Source organism: Hippocampus bargibanti, linkage group LG12 (assembly GCF_051943395.1).
Source record: "Hippocampus bargibanti isolate YZ-2025 linkage group LG12, ASM5194339v1, whole genome shotgun sequence".
NCBI classification, from domain to species: domain Eukaryota; kingdom Metazoa; phylum Chordata; class Actinopteri; order Syngnathiformes; family Syngnathidae; genus Hippocampus; species Hippocampus bargibanti.
In genome coordinates this window covers 5,571,286-5,589,198 of record NC_142745.1, presented here as the reverse complement: position 1 = coordinate 5,589,198, position 17,913 = coordinate 5,571,286, and the positions used below count along the sequence as shown (strand labels likewise).

Sequence of the window (17,913 nt, the reverse complement as noted above, 5' to 3'; positions counted from 1 at the left end):
CACATCCGCTTTTTGGTGCAACAACTCCACACAATCAACTAAGTTTGTAACATTTAATCAATTGATTGTCCATCCCCAACTGTCTGACCTATGAAGAAAGAAAAAAAGTGGCTTTTTTACTTTTTATTGTTGCTGGAGGCTCTAATACAATATGAATCATAAGCTTTACAAAATTAAAACAAAAACAAAATACAAAGTTTCCCCTCCAAAATGGAAATGGTCAAAGTTTTCCACTGACAAAAAAACTGTGACCCCCCCCAACAAAGACATAGAAGGTGAGCAGAGGGGAAAGTTAAGATACTGTCGAGGGGGGGGGGGTTAAACCGTCATGTTATACACATTGTGGCAAGGTGGTCGTGGGTCATTATTATGGCGGTGAAGTATTTTCCACTTACTGCAGTTCCTCGCTTACACACGGGCTCACATGCATGCCGACAGATGATGAGAAAAAAAATCTTCCGACACAAGGCAAAAGCCTCCATGTGAAGGGAAGACTAAAACGACAGTTATCAATTTGGACAAACAAATCGAAAGTTGGGTGGGGAAGGTTCTGGGGGGGGGGGGGGGTCGTGTGTTCAAGGAAGAGGACATATTGCAGAAAAGGTGAGTTGGGGGGGGGGGGGGGTGGATTAGTACCACACCGACCGTCACGCTGCAAAATTATTGTTAACCGTTAATCTTAATTTCATGGGACATGGAAGGGAGTGTGAGCAAATGGCTTCAGAACATGTAGAAATACATGAAAACAACAAAATTTGACAGGAGAAAGGGCGAGAGAAAAGCTAAGCTTTTTCTCTTTTTTATTTTAATTTCTTTTTTTTTAACTTTCCCACAAATAAACAAGAGTGCAGCGCTGGATGAGGAGGTGGTGAGAGAGAAAGAGAAAGACAGGGAAAATTAACATGAGAAAAAATGGCGGAGAGAAACAGACAGAACAGTAGCATCTCTAGCTTTGGTTTTTCAGTTTGAGCGCCTTGAAAAGTTCGCTTTGGAGAGCCTCCTGCTTTGACTTGTCGGCCAGAGATGTGACACTCCTGCGAGGGCGAGAGACAGACGTTAGTAGTTACTCAGTGTGGATACAGTAACTATGAGAAAATAAATCTGGAAGAATGTTAGTAAAGTCCAGTTTCTTCTCCTGAATGTTTACTTACTGTGTCAAAGTACAAACTTTCTCCAGAAATCCAATTAAATGTACTCATAACTCTCGAGTGAAATATATATATATATATATACACACACATTTTTACGGAGGACACTGCAGGATGCTATTCGAGCACACATTGGCATGAACCACAGAGATCTTGAAGGCTGCTTCAAAATACCGTATTTTCCGGTGTATAAGGCACACCGGAGTATAAGGCGCAACCCCAGTGAATGGTGTATTTTCAAACTTTTTCCATATATAAGGCACACTGAACTGTAAGACGCACCTTCAATGAATGAAAAGTTTTCCAAATATATTTAAATATGTAAAAGTCTTCCAAATATAAGGGACAACAGGCTGAGGTTACACACTACTTCTACAAGGAGGAAATGGAGTCGGTGGCTGCTGACAGTAGTTGTGAGACCTGTTGTGGCTCAATGTGACTTCACATATAAGGCGCAGGGTCATCTTTTAACGAAAATCAAGGCTTTTGGGTGCGTCGGAAAATACAGTAATCTATGAAATGAGTGTCTCCAACAAAAGTGTCCCCGCCAATACAAGTGTTTATTTCATCACTCTCCTATGCATGTTTCAATAAACGAATGACAAGATAATAATGATCTTCTTATTGGAAAGCTGAACTTAATGTATGTTTCCTGTTAAATAAAGGAAGTTTAGCAGTTGAATTTAAAGAATACATGCATGTCATGGTTGATGGTTAGTATGGTACCACCCCTGGCTTAATTTGAGCAAAGAAATACACCTTTATATAAAACCATATTTTTTGAAAATTTAAAGCCTTCTCATTTCACGACCTTCAGCTATTTAGAAGTACTCAGGGTCAAACTGTCACTATTTTGGCTCATCGCCTGTTAATGTGTTTTCAATTAAACACGAACAGAACCGAGCGTTTGTCCTGCTCAGCTTTTTTTTCATGTTTTCCACACACGTGCACACTCCTCATGCCAGGCTGTACCTCCGGCCCTAGTCAATGAAGATCTGACGCTGGGTGAGGACCTGCGACAGCTCCCTCTGGAGCTGTCGGTACTTTTGGTTATCAGGCAAAGACTCAATAGATCTAGAGCAGAGATAAGAGGAAGGGTGGGAGGGAGAGCTTTACGCGGTGGAGAGAACGTGGAAAAAGCCATGTTTGAAAAGTAGAAATATAGGAAGATTGTGGAGATCGTGGAAGAGGACAGGCTGTACATATAAAAAAATAGAGAAATTAAAGGAGAGATGCTAAGAAGGCTCAGGAGACAAATCAGTTTTTTGTAAAGATACAGACGCACCCCACCTTACGAACGAGATACGTTCCGAGCGGTCGTTCGTAAGTTTCTTCAGTGCTACATTTTGCATGGAATGTATGTTTAAGTCAAACGCTGAACGGGGAAGTATAACACACAGACGCTCTAACAATCATAAAAAAAATTGACACCGACTGTAGTACGACGGCACATATCCTTGGGTCTTCAGTGAATTACGTGGCAGCAGCCATTACTTTTTGTTATCCATCACATCCTCCTCCAGCGTCAACTGGTAAGAGGGATTTGCACCCCGCCCACATACTCTACGCAGCCAATCATAAGCGAGCTCGGCGGATCAGGGCCTGAACTCGTTGGCAACACCTCAGTATAGCCGGGCGCTGATTGGTCAGCCTTGGTGTCCGTCGCGTAAACATCCAGGCGCGCAATACAAAATCTAACTTACAGCATCTCCGTCCGAACATTTTTCGACATACCTGCAAAAAATGTTCGTATGTACCGTTGTTCGTAACTCAAATCGTCGTAAGTTGGGGAGTGTCTGTATATCATATATCAGTCTGAATTTAGCGTTCAAGATGGCCCAATAAGGGCAAAGTTTTTTTTTTCTCCTGTTTGCTACCAGACGCATCTTTTAGACGTCTGTAATGTTGGAAATTGCAGATTTTGACTCCTGGGCATACCAGGAAATCATGAGGGCTGGCATCTCTCTAAAATTAGCTTGTAGCAGACATTAAGTCTGAAACAGGGAAGGGGAAAAAAGGCAGAGTCTTATCAATAGGAGCTGCGGTTGCTGCTGGCGCTTTTTCAAGGAAACATGAGAACACTCATCCCCTTATAATCCTTACCTAAGTCCGTTGACAATGTCCTTAGTTTTCCCAAAGTAGATATCATTCAGTGTGGAGCGAATCTTGTTCTCCATTTCCTGCAACGAGACATGTCAATGCTTAATGGAAGAGTAACAGCAGGGGGGCATTGCCCCGGGGGTGGGTGGGTGGCGGGCATCAGCTTGTCACTCCACTGACTTCGACAAGGCGTCCGATGTTGGCGATGTGGGGCGAGGACTCTCCAACTGTATCGTCTTTTTCCGCCTGCGTAGAGGAATCAAAAAGGTTGGTCAAGTTGGTTGCGTTCAAGTTTGAGACCGTCCGTACTTGTCTTGTGAGGCTGCCGCCCAGATTCATGGTGCCAGAGTCACTCTTAGTCGTCTGAAGCCACAACATGACGGTGGAGGTGAGTTTGTAGTGCGCGTTGCGTCCAGTGGACTTTTCCTGAACACGCCAAGATCACAACTTGCTCAATGGTGCATCTTATATTCCGCTCCGGTTTTGAAAGACTTCTTCTCTGGTCTGCAGTTGACAAGCGCAGAACCAGTGAGACTTGAAACTCACCTGCACCTCCACTACATGGATGGAGTCCCAACACCCTTTGATCTTTTTGGATCCATCTCCAGCCTTTTTGATGAGAATAACGCCGGCGAAGCCGTGGTCCAAATCCCAAAGGTACACTGATGAGACCCCACCTTCAAAGTACCTGCGCACAAATTATGGGGTTGCGTGAGGGTGAATGTATTTGCGTGTGTTTTTGTGTCTGTTTATTTCATGTAAACTCACAGATCTCTGTACTGATCAAAGGCGTTATTGGCTTCCACCTCCAGTTTCCTCAAGCGAGACGAAGGCATGGCACCGTCTTCAATGGGGGGGTCGTACTTATTACTCCACGGGGATCTAAAGTATCAGGAAGTAGAGCAGGATAAGTGTTGAAAGTACAGTAAAGTCTCGTTATATCGATATCGGATATATCGATAATCCCGGTTATATCGATACTATTTCTATGCACGCACGGAGAAAATTACATGCAAACAGGGTCGGATATATCGATAGTCCCGGTTATATCGATATTTTTTCGGACTCCCTTGAATATCGATATAACGAGACTTTACTGTATATAAAATTACATATAAAACACAAAATTAACTCATTCACTGCCAGACGTGAGCAAAAATGTGTCCACTCCAGTGCGAGGGTTTTTGTCGTTTTCACACAAATTTCAGGAACCACAGAATATTGAGTTTTAGGACTACATAAACATTCAATGCAGCGTAAGAAACCTTAGACTCTCTTCTTTCATCAGAAAAAAATAATTAATAAGCTATATGGGTTAGCTGAGCTTGAAATGGAGGCAGCTGGACAAACTACAATACATACATATTGATTTATATAGTGCTTTAACAAGAGCTGAAGCTGGAACAAAGCGCTAACATGGACAAACGGCAAATGTTGCCCCTTCGTGGAAGGGGAAAAAAACTTTGCCAGAGGTGTGACTAGCGTTTTATAGGCACCCCGCAAGAAAAAAAAAACAAAACCGAACAAATTCAGGAATGATACTCCACGACATACTGTTAAATTCCCGAATAAATACGGGAATGGCAGCGAATGAGTTCAGGCGGTGATGTCGCTCAACCGTTCTTGTTTCCACATTGACCAAAAAGCTGATTAAAATGATAGTGATATCTGTTCCAAAAATATTTATTGTAATATTTAGACTGGCATGTCTGCATATGACAAAACAAAATATTCATATGTGCTTGTCTGATGAAACCGTATGATGTGAATGTAGAGGGGGAAAAATACAGCACAGATATATAATATAAAGCTGCCTTCTCTTGCATTTGACCATGTTCGCCTCTCCAAGAAATGTATGAACCTTATCTACGTGCACATTGGTAATTTGCGGTGTACTTGTCACGGTTTTGAGTCCTTTAAGACGTCTCGTTTCAGCCATTAGCATTTTGCAGTAACGCTCTCTACCTGTAGGAGTCACCATCCCGATTGTAATCACAAAGCAGGTAGTCTTTGCCCACAGCCTTATCACGGGCGATCTTCAGGGGTTGGTCCACAGAGGAGAGAAGGTCCTCGCACAGTCTGGGCACCTGGACACAAATACACAAAGAAAAAAGCTTTGTAAGGTTTTACAGAATCAACATGACAATGTGACTGCATCTCAAAGAGAGACCAGGGGGGCTAAGTTGACAGTTCGAGAGCAAACAACAACCCCCAGGGTTCTCGTGACAACATGACACGCAACGGAAAAGAATACCCCCATTTAAGGCAAGAAATGGTTGAATGTCTCCGACTGACATTCCAGCGTCCTTTAATAAGCAGAGGAGGAATAAAATATCAGTCGGAAACATAATATCTTGGGGATATGGTGGTACAAATTAGTTCTCACAGACTGACACGGACCCTCTATGTCCGCTGCATCGTTGCACAAACACAAAAGAAGCCCTGTTTTCTCTAAAAAGGATCCCACATTCCCAGTGTAAAACACACACGGACACATGCACACCTGGCCATCTTAAAAAAAAAACGAAATGAGTGTGCAGGACAAAAAAGTAATTTCAGGTGACTTAAAATCCTTGCGACTTGAGATGGAACCAATATGGTGAAGCTCAAAGTTCCGGGCAGCGAAGACGGCAAAAAAAAAAAGTGATTGGGAGTAACGATAATCATCACAAAGTACTATACACAGTCAAATGGGTGAGAGGAGAGCGGGGAGAGAGGTCAAAGGTGATGAGCAAATAAGGTGAGCGGGTGGGGTAGTGGAGGAATGTAATCTGCTGTAAACAAGATGTCGCATTCGGAGTGTGACTTCATTTCCTTTCAAGACTTTGTATTAAACTCTTGGCTTGATTTGTTGTGGTTAAACACAGCAAGGCTTATGTTCACACTGCAGACAAGATCATCAATTTGGATGTTTCTTTCTTTTCAGGTATTATCCTGTAAAGTGCCCGTGAGTTTTGAAAGGCGCTTATGAATACAATGTATTATTAGTAATTTTTTTTATCCTGTATCCAGCTGTAATGGCAAGTATTTTCACATCTCCGCTTTATTCAGCAGAAAGTCTGGTGCTTTTGGACACTCTGCGGCATGGCCAGAGGGGCCCGCGATGAGAAGAAAAAAGCATCAGCGCAGAACACCGACCTGCATGTGGAACTGTCGCGGCTTGGAATTGAAGCGGATTTACGTGGGACAGGAGATGTGAGACAATCTCTTTTTGTCAATAGATGCTACAGCTTCGTCTTTGCTTTCAACATTTAGCTTGTAGCAGACGTGCACATTTCATCATGATGTCCCCGATCCACTGGTGAAAAGGACGCTTTGATCCGCTCATCATTAATCTAGAACTGCTTCGTTTAACAAAGAGGGTGCAGAAAGTGTTGAAGATTGAATGACATGTCTATGTCTTTTGTGTTGTCATATTATTTGTTTTTTTGTTCTTGTTTTGACTTTGGGATGGCGCTGCGAAAGTGGCTGCCTTTACAGCGTTATTTATTTTGTTTTTCTATTTCTTCCATTCATCATTTTGCTACTGCGAAATGTAAATTTCTCTACTGTGAGACTAATAAAGGCTAATCCAATCTAATCCAATGCTGTTTAATATCGTAAAATATCTCAAATTTGGAATTATTTTTAACATACATGAATGTTCAGGTTCATAATAGGTGGTCTAATAAATTTATGAAGCGCCATCATTGGCCCGACAATGAGTATCGCCATCATCGTATTGTAAAACTTTGATCCGAGACGGCCACACAGAGGGGAGGACATTGTGACAAAATAAGCAATGCAAGACTCACCAGGTCAATGAGGTCGCTGAGGTTCTTCTCGATCTGTTGTGGCGGCAGACGCCGCATCAAGTCCAGGGCACAGTCTAACTGTTGTTCACTCTTAAAAAAAAAACACAACATTTGAATCAGTCAGATCGAAAAGGCATGTCCAGACAAACATGTGCCTGTTTCAAAACACGACCGACCCGCCTTCATTTGCACTGTTTGCATTCAAAGCTTTCAATCTGTAGGCTAAAAAAAATGTTCGCCATCGACGCTAGTTACCCACATCGTAAATGATTTCATTCTCAGCATAAAATTATGATAAAGCGCAATCGCTGTTCGTACGAGTTCGACATAAATAAATAAATCACACACATCCTATGCGGCCCAAATGCTGCTCGCCCTGTTAAAGTGCACTCAGAACATTTCCAGCTCCAGCATGAATTGCACTCACATCTTGTCACGTGAGCAATGTCCTAGTACAATATGAATTAGTAAATTGAGTCTTCAGAAGCGCTCCGTCAGTGTGACCCAGGCTTCATTGTTGAGATTTTTGTGTGATGAAGTGGTCTACTTTTTTTTTTTGAGACCAACAATTTTTTTGATGAAGATGCAAGGGAGTCGAAATAATACCCATCTAGTTTAAGGAATAGAATACACTGTAGAGTCCACTCATTAATGTCCCGTTGGTCTTTTTTGCGGATGTGTATTTTCTTACACCTTTGCTTACTTACAAGAATAAAAGCAGTTAAGATTGTCTGTTAACTAAAAGTTGTGAGTGAATATACTGCATGGTGTTTGGACAAGCCGACTAGAAATCACATTCAGGTGTGTAAAAGTTGATATGTAAATGATGAGTTGAAAAGCTGCTGGAAGAATTGTGGGGATAATCAAGACTATCATGATTCAAGAGTGACAAACCAAGATCTGAGGTCAGAATGAAAAGTGTCGATTAAGACTGCAAGTGAGAACGGAGGAGTACACCGCAAAGTCTCTCCCAGGGGGGATTTTCTTCCTTAAATATGCATCGGAAACCAGGGCAGACCAGCCACAACACGAAACGCTGGGGAATGTGAAGAAAGGCAAACTGTAGGCGGCTGTGGAAGAGTAAAAGGGGGAAAAAACACAACGGTGCAACTTCGACTGATTAGGAAAAACCATTTAGGGACTTTGTTGATTTGATTTCCCAATACATAGTTTTAGTGCATCCAACACATTTAATGTATCAAATGGACTGTTATAACCATTCCAAATGCAATTCACTGACTTTGTTCAGTACAGAAGTGTACTCATGCAGCTGGACAAAAACTGGACAAAAATGTCACAGATGGACGGCCAGCTTCCTGTAAACATTTTCATCAAAGATGACCCTTAACAAAACACTTGTTTCAAGGTCATGTCAAATTGACTGCAATGTTTCTTTTTGCCTCGTCTTAAGAATCGCTCTCAGCCAATGCGTCAGGTTGTTCCATCAGACACCTGCGCCTCCTTTGACGTTGTGTTTAGCAGTGCTCCCGTCTTCGAGTAAACACTCGCTCGGCGCAACAACTTTGGGGTCAGAGGGGGAGTTGAGCCAGCAAGATGGATGAAGTGAGGCCGGGGAGAGCGGGTGACTGGGGAGAAGGGACAGCTGCTTTTACCACTTCAGAGAGAAGACATTTAAGACCACATGGACATGTAAACTTGGGGGGATGACAGTGCAGGACTTTCAAAAACACTGCATAGAGAACCAGATCACACACGAACAAGAATGCAAGGAATGATGTCCAGAGTGAAAGTGGTGTGAGATATTGGGCAGGCAGGGGTGGTTGGTTTGTGTATTGCTCTGCTCAAAAGCACCTCAACATTTGTCAGGATGTGGGTTAGAATGGCTCTAGAAATTATTTGACATTTTTGATTGCCAAGCTAAAGTCCTTTGGAGAAGACGAAGATTAGCTTCTGTCGACGTAGTGAGAACTTCATTTACTTTTATTTGTTGCAAACATGAGCATATTCAAGGTAATTAGCCAATAACAATAGATTTGTTTTGAGACTGTCCTTCTGAGAGATAAGAAAAACAAGAAAACTGAGAACAAACTAACAAGAACAACTTGAAAAATGACCACTTAAGACTGACAGCCAGCTTGTCATGATCGCGAATGTTGGGAGCAGCCAGTCTTAATATAGCAACGGGCACCACGTTGAGCTATTTTAACTTGCGTGTACCTGGGTGGGACACGAGCAGTGGGCTGAGTTCTGCATGTGTGTTCTATCGGGACTGCACTCAAATCCATTTCACGAACTCGTGTCAAATCCAAAACATCCTGTGCTAACTTTACGCCTACGGGGAACCCCAGCTCAGCTAACGGTTAGCTCACAAACTAGCTGGAGGAAGCCACTGTTCGTTTTGCCATACGTTAAAATATTTTAATTCCACGGTAGGTCGAAAGTAATCGTAACGATAATCAAACCGTGTGTAACTTATTGTCAACTCTCCGACCAACTCCAGCTGTTCCTCTCAGGTTACTATCAGCTAGCAGCTGGTGGCTACTGCTAGCGTTAGCTTAGCCTCGCGTAGCACCAATAGCAGTTAGTTAGTTAGCCACTAGCCCCAGCAAAAGTCTTCCACCTCTCGCTCGCTCCAGGTCCAACCGCGCGAACCTTACCATGTCTGCGGCGTTCTCAGCTGTGCAAGGGAGGCACAATATCACCGGTGACTGTACGCCTTATATTCTTCGAATGGTTTGTCAAACTGCTCTTCTCGCTTTCTTGTTTTTTTTTTTTTTGCTGTCCCCCCGCGGAAGATGTTTTGTTCGCCTCTCCCTCAGTGAACCCAGCCCTGTCAGCGAAATTCACTTCCTCAACCGGTCTTACAGGAAGAAGAGGCTGCAGTCAGTAAACGGGCCTCGGTTGCGTGTCCGGGTCACTCAGGGCCTTCTCGGTTCCAACCAATCGCGACGAAGCAAGAAAGGCATTGCCAAGTATGGCAAGAGAGGAGTGGTGCACTTGGGCTGTGCGGTTACTTTCTCACACTGCATTGACAGTCTTCCTGTGGAGTCGAGACCTTTTTCACGATCCTTTTCAAGTCAGGACGTCAAAGATAGAATTTTATTCATTAATTTTTTGTTTGTTATTTTTTTTTAAAGCAAAACCCCCCTTTGAAGTTCATACATTACACGAATGCATCAATACAATTTTAAAAAGGCGTCAACAATATTTTCTATGACAGTTTTGGAGGTAGAATCAAAATGTGTCGTTCGTTTTTACACACTGCCATACAGTGTGAGGGGCCCTTTTATCTTTGTTCCCAATGTCAATTTCAAAACAGGCTTTATAGATTTGTTTTACTCTCAATGTGATTTTAGGTCTCGGGCCACTTTGGAGTTACTTTTGACAGTGAAACCACAAAAAAGGGCTAATCGCATTGTTACTTGTTACAAATTAATGGATTACTAGATTTGGAATAAATCAGGTCAACTAAAATAGTTCTTTTGATTACTGTTCAAGAAAGTCTAAACAGGGTATCGGATTATTGTAAAATCTAAATAATATTTATCACGCATGACAATTTGACATTTCAGTACACATTTCAGCAAGTTGACACATATGATTTGCTATCCACATAAAATGATATGGCGGTCCGGATCTGGCCCCCTGTGGAGTTTGACACCTGTGGTTTGGGCAGTCGATACCTTTTCACATACACAGCAAAAGCAATCAGAAAGTCTTGAATGTATTTACCAGATTATATACTCAGCCTTGTTTGGCGACAACCAGGAAAGGACGGGCTTACCTTTTGGTTGTCCTTGAAAGCTCCTAATAAAATGCAGTAAAGTCTCGTTATATCGATATTCTCGGGAGTCAAAGGCCAAGTTATTTATTTTTTAAACTCTCGCAATATATGGACTATTAGGGAACAAGAAACATCGCGGCGGAACTTGGACGGAAGTGGCAGGAACCGCAATGAAAACTGGTGATAGCACGTTTTAACAATTCACAAAACTGACTTTATTGTAAAAATATTTTGCATTTTACCTTTTGTGGAAATAATTATTAGTTGAGCGAAATGCCGAAATCATGAAATGACGCCCTTTTGTTGGACGTTGACTTGAGTACTGCGTGCGTGTTTGACTCTTAACTAAGGTCAATTTTACAGAAATTCAGAAATTCTCACGGCAGGTCGAAATAAAAAAATATGCACGTTGCAAATGTGTTGGCTTGCAAGACAACCCAATTCAGATGAAAGATCTAAAAGTAGCCAGGACTGACGTCATCCCACTTCATACAATACAATACCATGTCTGATCTGCCTTGAAATTGACATTTGAAGTAATGCCGGCGTTTCTTTTTTAAGGGAGAGAAAAACCGATTCACAAAATCCCCATGTTTCTGATGTCAGTTTAATTTGAAATGCATATTCTCTTAACAACCTTGCACCGTAAATGAGGTACATGTGCGTAATTTGCATCAGGTCCAGCATTGAAATGGGATTCTTCCTCCAGATGGTACTTGCTCCAAGTGTCCTCATGGAAAAGCACTGCGCAACAAACCTCAGTTGACACTGGATGTAATTAGAATCTAACTACAGTATACCTCATTCATTTGTACAAGGCTACAGTAAACCCTATACGGTCCAACCTTCACCTAAGTAGAATCACATGCATACTTCCTGTCCACTCGAGACAATAGCATCTGGCTTGTTGTTACCTTTAAAGGACAACCGACGGCCTCCGGACAAGTTGTGTCCATAATTTGTAAAATCACTTTCAAATGACTTCTACTGAGCGTATTTTACAAAGATTCCACGGTATATAGCTAGATTTTACGTTTTAAGACTCACGCTGAATATTCAGCGAGTCTTGTTTTCGAGTTGATGACGATGCCCTAAGTGACGTCACTGAAGGAACGCCCCTGACTGAGAAAGCGACACACAATGCATTTTGGGTACTCTGTTTGGTCTGAAAACTTCGTGTTGATAGCGAAATTTGAAGAAAAACACATAAATAACGCGATGGTGAATCATTGTGTGTTGCACAAAGATACTAGCTGACACAATTCCCAACAGACAAATCAGCCCATTTCCAACGGAGCTTGGGCGCCATCTTGTGCATTTTCTGTGACGCTACATTAGAGTCCTGACTGCTCGAAATGATACGAGAGGACTTCTTTAATCGATTGCAAACATGTATGCTTTCCTCTTCAGAACTATTTGAATTATATTCATAACTGGAGGAGTAACAAGAAAGCATCTTCTCCGAATCTGAAGCCATTGTTTTGATTTTAGAACAAGGCAAGACGTCCTGTCGTGACGTCACGAACAAGGGGGCGGGTCCTTCTGAAACTCGGCATCTCCGAGGTCATTTTGAAGTAGTTTTGGGACACTTTAATTTTTTATTGGTGTTCTTCATTTGGCTAAAAATATCAGCCTGTGTGTTTTGGGTATTTTAGATGCTATAAAAGGTTTTTCTGATGTCAGTTAGGAAACAAAAAAATGGTGTCGGTTGTGCTTTAAAGTACTACTTAGCACAAAGCATTGGCTTGAAGAGTGTACTGCTGTCTGTGATTGCCTCTGCGATGCAGGTCAGGGTCATGTTGATCGGTCTTTTATTTGACATTAGCAAGACCAATTTGTAAGAAAAGTTGTCAAGCGATACAGCTAAAACCCATGTATTTCTGTTGCGGGTCCAGGAAATATTTCATATGATATGATATGCATTGTGATAACGATACAAAAAATCTCAATGGCAAAATCAAGGCCCTGAAAGTGAGGAAAGTTCTGCTTTTACCACAGGTTTTCTGTTTATTTTGTTTTTATGAAATGTTGTTTCCTTGGACCTTTAATTATCAGTAATAATCATAGAACTTTGATCCTCTCCTCTTTCAACTAGAACTGCTTCATGTCATCACAAAGAGGGTACAGCAAGTCCTGAAGAATGAATGACTTTGTGTCTTTGTGTTGTCATTTGTTTTTTTTTTCCCAAGATGGCGGCGCGTGAACACGCAGCGGCTCCCCTCTCCCGGCAAATTGGCGTTTACATGTTTATTATGTTTGTTAAAGTAATTATAAGTGCCTTGCATGCTGGGTCCGAGAGGACAGTAATTTCATCTGTGCTGTATGTCACACATATTATCATATTTGACAATAAAGCTGACTTTGACTTTGAACTTGAGACAATTATACAGCAGTCACCATTATGTCTTATTATCTGAGTCTATGGAATTTACACACTGCTCCTCATGTGTCAACAAATGTCTTGAAAATTCTGAATATCTTTTCAGAATCAATATTTTTGATGGCTCTAAAAAGAGCATTGAATTACAGTAAAGTCTCGTTATATTGATATTCTCGGGAGTCGGAAAAAATATCGATATAACCGGACTATCGATAAATCCGATCGTGTGGCATGTACATTTTCTCCTTGCGTTCATAGAAATAGTATCGTAATAAGCAGTACTATCGATATAACTGATATCGATATAACGAGACTTTACTGTATTTTTAGTGAAGCAACATTTTTTAAAAAATAGCATTTTTCTCATCTCATCATCAATAAAAATGTGAATGTTCTTGTGTTCAATGAGGATTGATTAACAAGCTTACTTTTCATACTGAATTTACTCCATCTTGAATGCTGCATATATTAAAAAAATGAAGCATTCATAGTTTGTGGATGAGAGGGTTTTTATAAACTCCTTCTCAACTCTGGAACTACTCAAGGTCAAATCTCTTGGTTGTCCCGTTATTTTCATACTCATAAATGACGGCAAAAAACTAGTTTCACATCCGGCGAGGCTGAGACGGTAGAACAAGTGCAGTGTACCCTGGGACAAATGAAAAATGGTGAAATACTTAGACTGGCAAACAATCCACTTGACTCCGCATGACGCCACCATCGGCACAATAAAATTTGCTTCTTGCCGGGAGGAAAACATCTGCATTCTTTGAGCTCACTGGAGCAAACTGCCAGCTGCACGAAAGTGCTTCTCGTGTTCTGAGCAACTATGTAGCATATATGCCGTTGGTTAAGATGGCGCATGTTAGGTCATTTTCAAAAATATTGTCAGATGTGGCTAGCGTTATGGTAGCTTTGTAGTTCCACATGTTACGAAACACGGAATGTTTGTTTCGTAACGTCAGTTGTTTTTTTTTGTTGGTCCTTCTCCGGGAGTGGTTGCCTTGGATGTTAGTTCAACCGAATTTGCGCGGTGGAAAATGAAGATCTTATTGATGCAATTTTGTGAGGATAAACAAATGTCTAACAATAGGATACTGTGAACCTGGCGAGGATTTTCAGGCCAGCGGCTTGTATATTTTTTTGTTCTTAGAGCACAAATCTTTTCATTATAGCAAGACGAAAGCAAGCTGATTCAAAGGGACATGTTGAGTTGCTCTCATGTTTTCCAACGAGCATTTATATGAAAATCAGCACTTGGCACAAGAGCAAAGCCTACGCAAGCAAACATGGAGCCTTAAGTTGAGCAAAATATTTGTATGAAAAGGATGCACGTGGTCATGTTGATCTAGACTGATAATGAAGATGATTTTTTTTTTTTGTTTGACTTTTGTAAAGCTGTGTAATCGAAAACAGTCTAAGGGTTCTGGTTGAAGAACAGCTCTCATGCTACATAACGCTCTGAATCTAATTAAGAGGCGAGGTGGGCCAAAATTGCTCTTTTTTTGTATGTTTTCTGTGCTAGCTGAGCTACCATTGGGTGTACTTTCAGATCTGAGACAAAACATTCATGGTGATTTTTCTGCCTCCACCGTTTTAATGGCTACGCAGGGGACCAACACCTCAACGCTCTACTCCTTCACCTTCATTCATGTTCAGCCTTTTTGACCTGGCCTCCGCCTCAACTCCCACATACTCATTCTGCACCTATTTTAGTGTTTTCTGCTCACAATGTTGCCTTCCTGTTCATCACGAATAACATCTTGTCGTGTGAGTTTTCATTTGCGACAGAGCTCAAGACAAAGGGTGTCAAAGTCATTTTTTTTGCCCTGGGCCACATTGTAGTTGCGGTTTCCTGTCGAGGGCTGTTATGAATTTAGGGAAACCATTAGAATGTTTCATCTACTCCACATATTACATACAGAACGCACACCAAATTAATGAATAACTAGTTTTCAAATATGAAGTAAAAAAAATGACTTATTTTGGTTAAATGGGACAATTTGAAATTTTGGTTTGGACTTTAGCAAACATAATGGGATTTCACAAGTTTGATTTGCTTTGGTGGGCCCAATAAAATGATGTGGCGGGCCAGATTTGGACCCCGGGCCTTGACTTTGACACTAGTGCTCTAGACAAAGACCAACTTCATTTGCCCATGATATGCCTAAAAAATAGTTGTGACTTAAGTGTGATTTTTGTGATCACAGACCAAGTCAATTATGCTAATTATACCAATTCTAAGATCCACGCTTTCCGGTGTATGAGGCGCACCCCCAATGAATGTGTATTTCGAAACTTTTTTTTCCATATGTAAGGCACACCGAACTTTAAGGCGCACCTTCAATGAATGAAAAATGTTTTCCAAATATATAAAAATTTCCCAAATACAGTAAAGTCTCATTATATCGATCATTGATACAGGCAAGGAGAAAATTACATGCGCACAGGATATATCGAAGTCTGGCTACGATATAACGAGACTTTACTGTATAAGGCACACTCATTGTCAGGCGCGACAGGAGAAGCTCGCTACGAGGGGGGGGGGTAATGGAGGTGGTGGCTGCTGACATTTGTTGCGAGACCTGTTCAGGCTCAATATTACTTCACATATAAGGCGCACCTGCGTATAAGGCGCAGGGTCATCTTTTGATAAAAATTAAGGCTAGTGGGTGCGCCTTATACACCGGAAAATACAGCATTTTATTTGTTGGTTTTAATTCCAATGCTAATGCTCAATGGGTCTATTCAAAAAGATGTACAACTCCCAATCCGGTTATGCTTTTTAAGGCGTCTCTTCTGTATCCACTGCGCTCGATACTTTGTGACTGGATCGAACATAATCACGCCACCTCGGTGCTTGAGTCAAGTCCTTAAAGTTGAATTGTTTACGCCGCCTATTTTTCTTGTCTTTTTTTAGTCACTGGCCTGAGCGTGGGGATCGTCTTCTCTGTCCTTCTCTTTAAAGTCATCAGCAGTAAAGAGAACCAGGCTCTCCTAATTTGGCTGATGAATGACTGGTTTTGTTCTCCCTCGCGCAGGACGCACTTGGCTTGTCTCGGTTGGTGCAGGTTTGGATTTGGGCATGGGTTACTACTCCAACTGTCAAAATGACTTCGGGTCGTCATACTTGATCCATGGCCACGCGGTAAAGGTGAGCGTGAAGTGTTCGTATAGAGGGCTGTTGTCACATATGCAAACCTCAGGCTACACCATTTCTGTTTCCTCTCAGGACCAGCAGTGAAGGATTAAGGAGGATGCGGGAGGATTGACCACATATGCATCTGTTTCGTGTTGCTTTCCTAATGTGGCTCCACCACTTATGTCCACCGTTACCCTGCATGGGCCACTCGATGAATATTTAATAAAGTGAGTGAAGAGGGGTCTTCTGCATCGCTTTTCGTGTGTGCGTATGTGTTTTATCACCAATGAAATGCAGTTTGGGTGTGGGAGGTAATATGGTGTGTTAATGAGCTCTGAGACTTGTCCCCCTGCTGTTTTGGAATGAAGGCCAGGTTCAGCATCTGCAGCCCGGTTGGAGAGTGGGTGGAGGGAAAGAATTGTTTTGGAGGAATATCATGAAATAAAAGCAAAAAAATAAATAAATGTGTCCACTTGGGGGAACGCGAGGTGGTTTTGGGTAGGGTGTATTTACGGTTATGGATAAGAAGACATTTAGTCCAAACGTATGTATTTTTTTATATATACTGTAGACTAGAGAGAGACACACAGAAAGAGACAGATAGCTAGTTAGCATGCTTAATATCCTTAAGAGAAAGAGCGCTGACTAGTTAGCATGCTAGATTTCCTTGAGAGTGAGAGAGAGAGAGAGAGAGAGAGAGAGAGAGAGAGAGAGAGAGAGAGAGAGAGAGAGAGAGAGAGAGAGAGAGAGAGAGAGAGAGAGAGAGGTAAGACAGAGAAAAACAGACAGACAGACAATGATTCCTCTGAACTGCCCGGTAGTCAAGTGGTTAGGACGTCGACTTGACAGTGCGTAGGTACCGGGTTTAATTCCAGATCCAGCCTCCCTGTGTGGAGTTTGCATGTTCTCACCTGTGCTTGTGTGGGTTTTCTGTGAGTCCTCTGGTTTCCTCCCACATTCCAAAAACATTCTTGGCACGCTGATTGAACACTCCAAATTGTCCCTTGGTGCGAGTGCGACAGGGAATGGTTGTTTGTCTCTGTGTACCCTGCAACCGGTTCCGGGTGTCCCCCACCTATTGTCCGAAGACAGCTAGGATAGGCTCCATCACCATCCGTGACCTTAGTGAGGATAAATAAGTTCAGAATTACGACCACAACTCTAGTATTCATTGCGTAGAAAGTCGTTGGTGAAAAAAAAAATCATTATTCCTTTTAATGTACTGGGCGAGCAGATCTTTTCAATTTCTTCTTCTGTGGTATTGTTACCCTTTTACTCTTTGCTACCATTGGTCGTTCAGGGGTGTTACTACAAACTCAGAAGTGGCAACATTGTCAAAATTGCCTCGATAAAAACATGTAAAGAGGAAAATTCCCGGGCAATTTAGGAGCCTCATTGAACTCGTAATTGATTAATTACATTTTGAGTCACATCCCAATTCTTTACATATGCTTGACTTTGTATGAAGAAAAGGTCTGTATGCCACTTGCCAAAGCATCATGGGGTCGATGTGGCTTGCGTGATCACCGGCGGTGTGTGTGCGCTTCTCATCAAGATTGAGTGCATGTGCTCAGACCACTCCTGTGTTTGCACGCTTTTCCGAT

General features: G+C 41.9%; 1 protein-coding gene across 2 annotated transcripts; it reads right to left on the bottom strand.

The window, feature by feature from the left end:
* Positions 1 to 108: 108 nt before the first annotated feature.
* capzb (capping actin protein of muscle Z-line subunit beta) lies at positions 109 to 9,880 on the bottom strand. 2 transcript variants are annotated; one of them, XM_089009694.1, is made up of 10 exons: positions 9,661 to 9,880; positions 7,043 to 7,132; positions 5,214 to 5,335; positions 4,017 to 4,130; positions 3,795 to 3,936; positions 3,558 to 3,674; positions 3,429 to 3,494; positions 3,252 to 3,328; positions 2,121 to 2,222; positions 109 to 1,034 (listed from the first exon to the last, which is right to left on the bottom strand). In XM_089009694.1, the coding sequence occupies exons 1-9, from the start codon at positions 9,661 to 9,663 to the stop codon at positions 2,129 to 2,131; spliced, it is 825 nt and encodes a 274-aa protein (XP_088865820.1). In that variant the 5' UTR covers positions 9,664 to 9,880; the 3' UTR covers positions 109 to 1,034; positions 2,121 to 2,128. The 2 variants fall into 2 exon arrangements, with proteins under 2 accessions (XP_088865820.1, XP_088865821.1); XM_089009695.1 differs by lacking the exon at positions 2,121 to 2,222 and having other exon boundaries at positions 9,661 to 9,875.
* Between the last annotated feature and the right edge of the window lie 8,033 nt (positions 9,881 to 17,913).

Bases quoted from the DNA above. Each gene is read 5' to 3' on its own strand.
- capzb (XM_089009694.1), bottom strand. The intron at 5,336-7,042 runs GTGAGTCTTGCA...ATTTGTGTCCAG, and splicing joins TCAGCGACCTCATTGACCTG to GTGCCCAGACTGTGCGAGGA. The intron at 3,675-3,794 runs GTGAGTTTCAAG...TGGCGTGTTCAG, and splicing joins TCCATGTAGTGGAGGTGCAG to GAAAAGTCCACTGGACGCAA.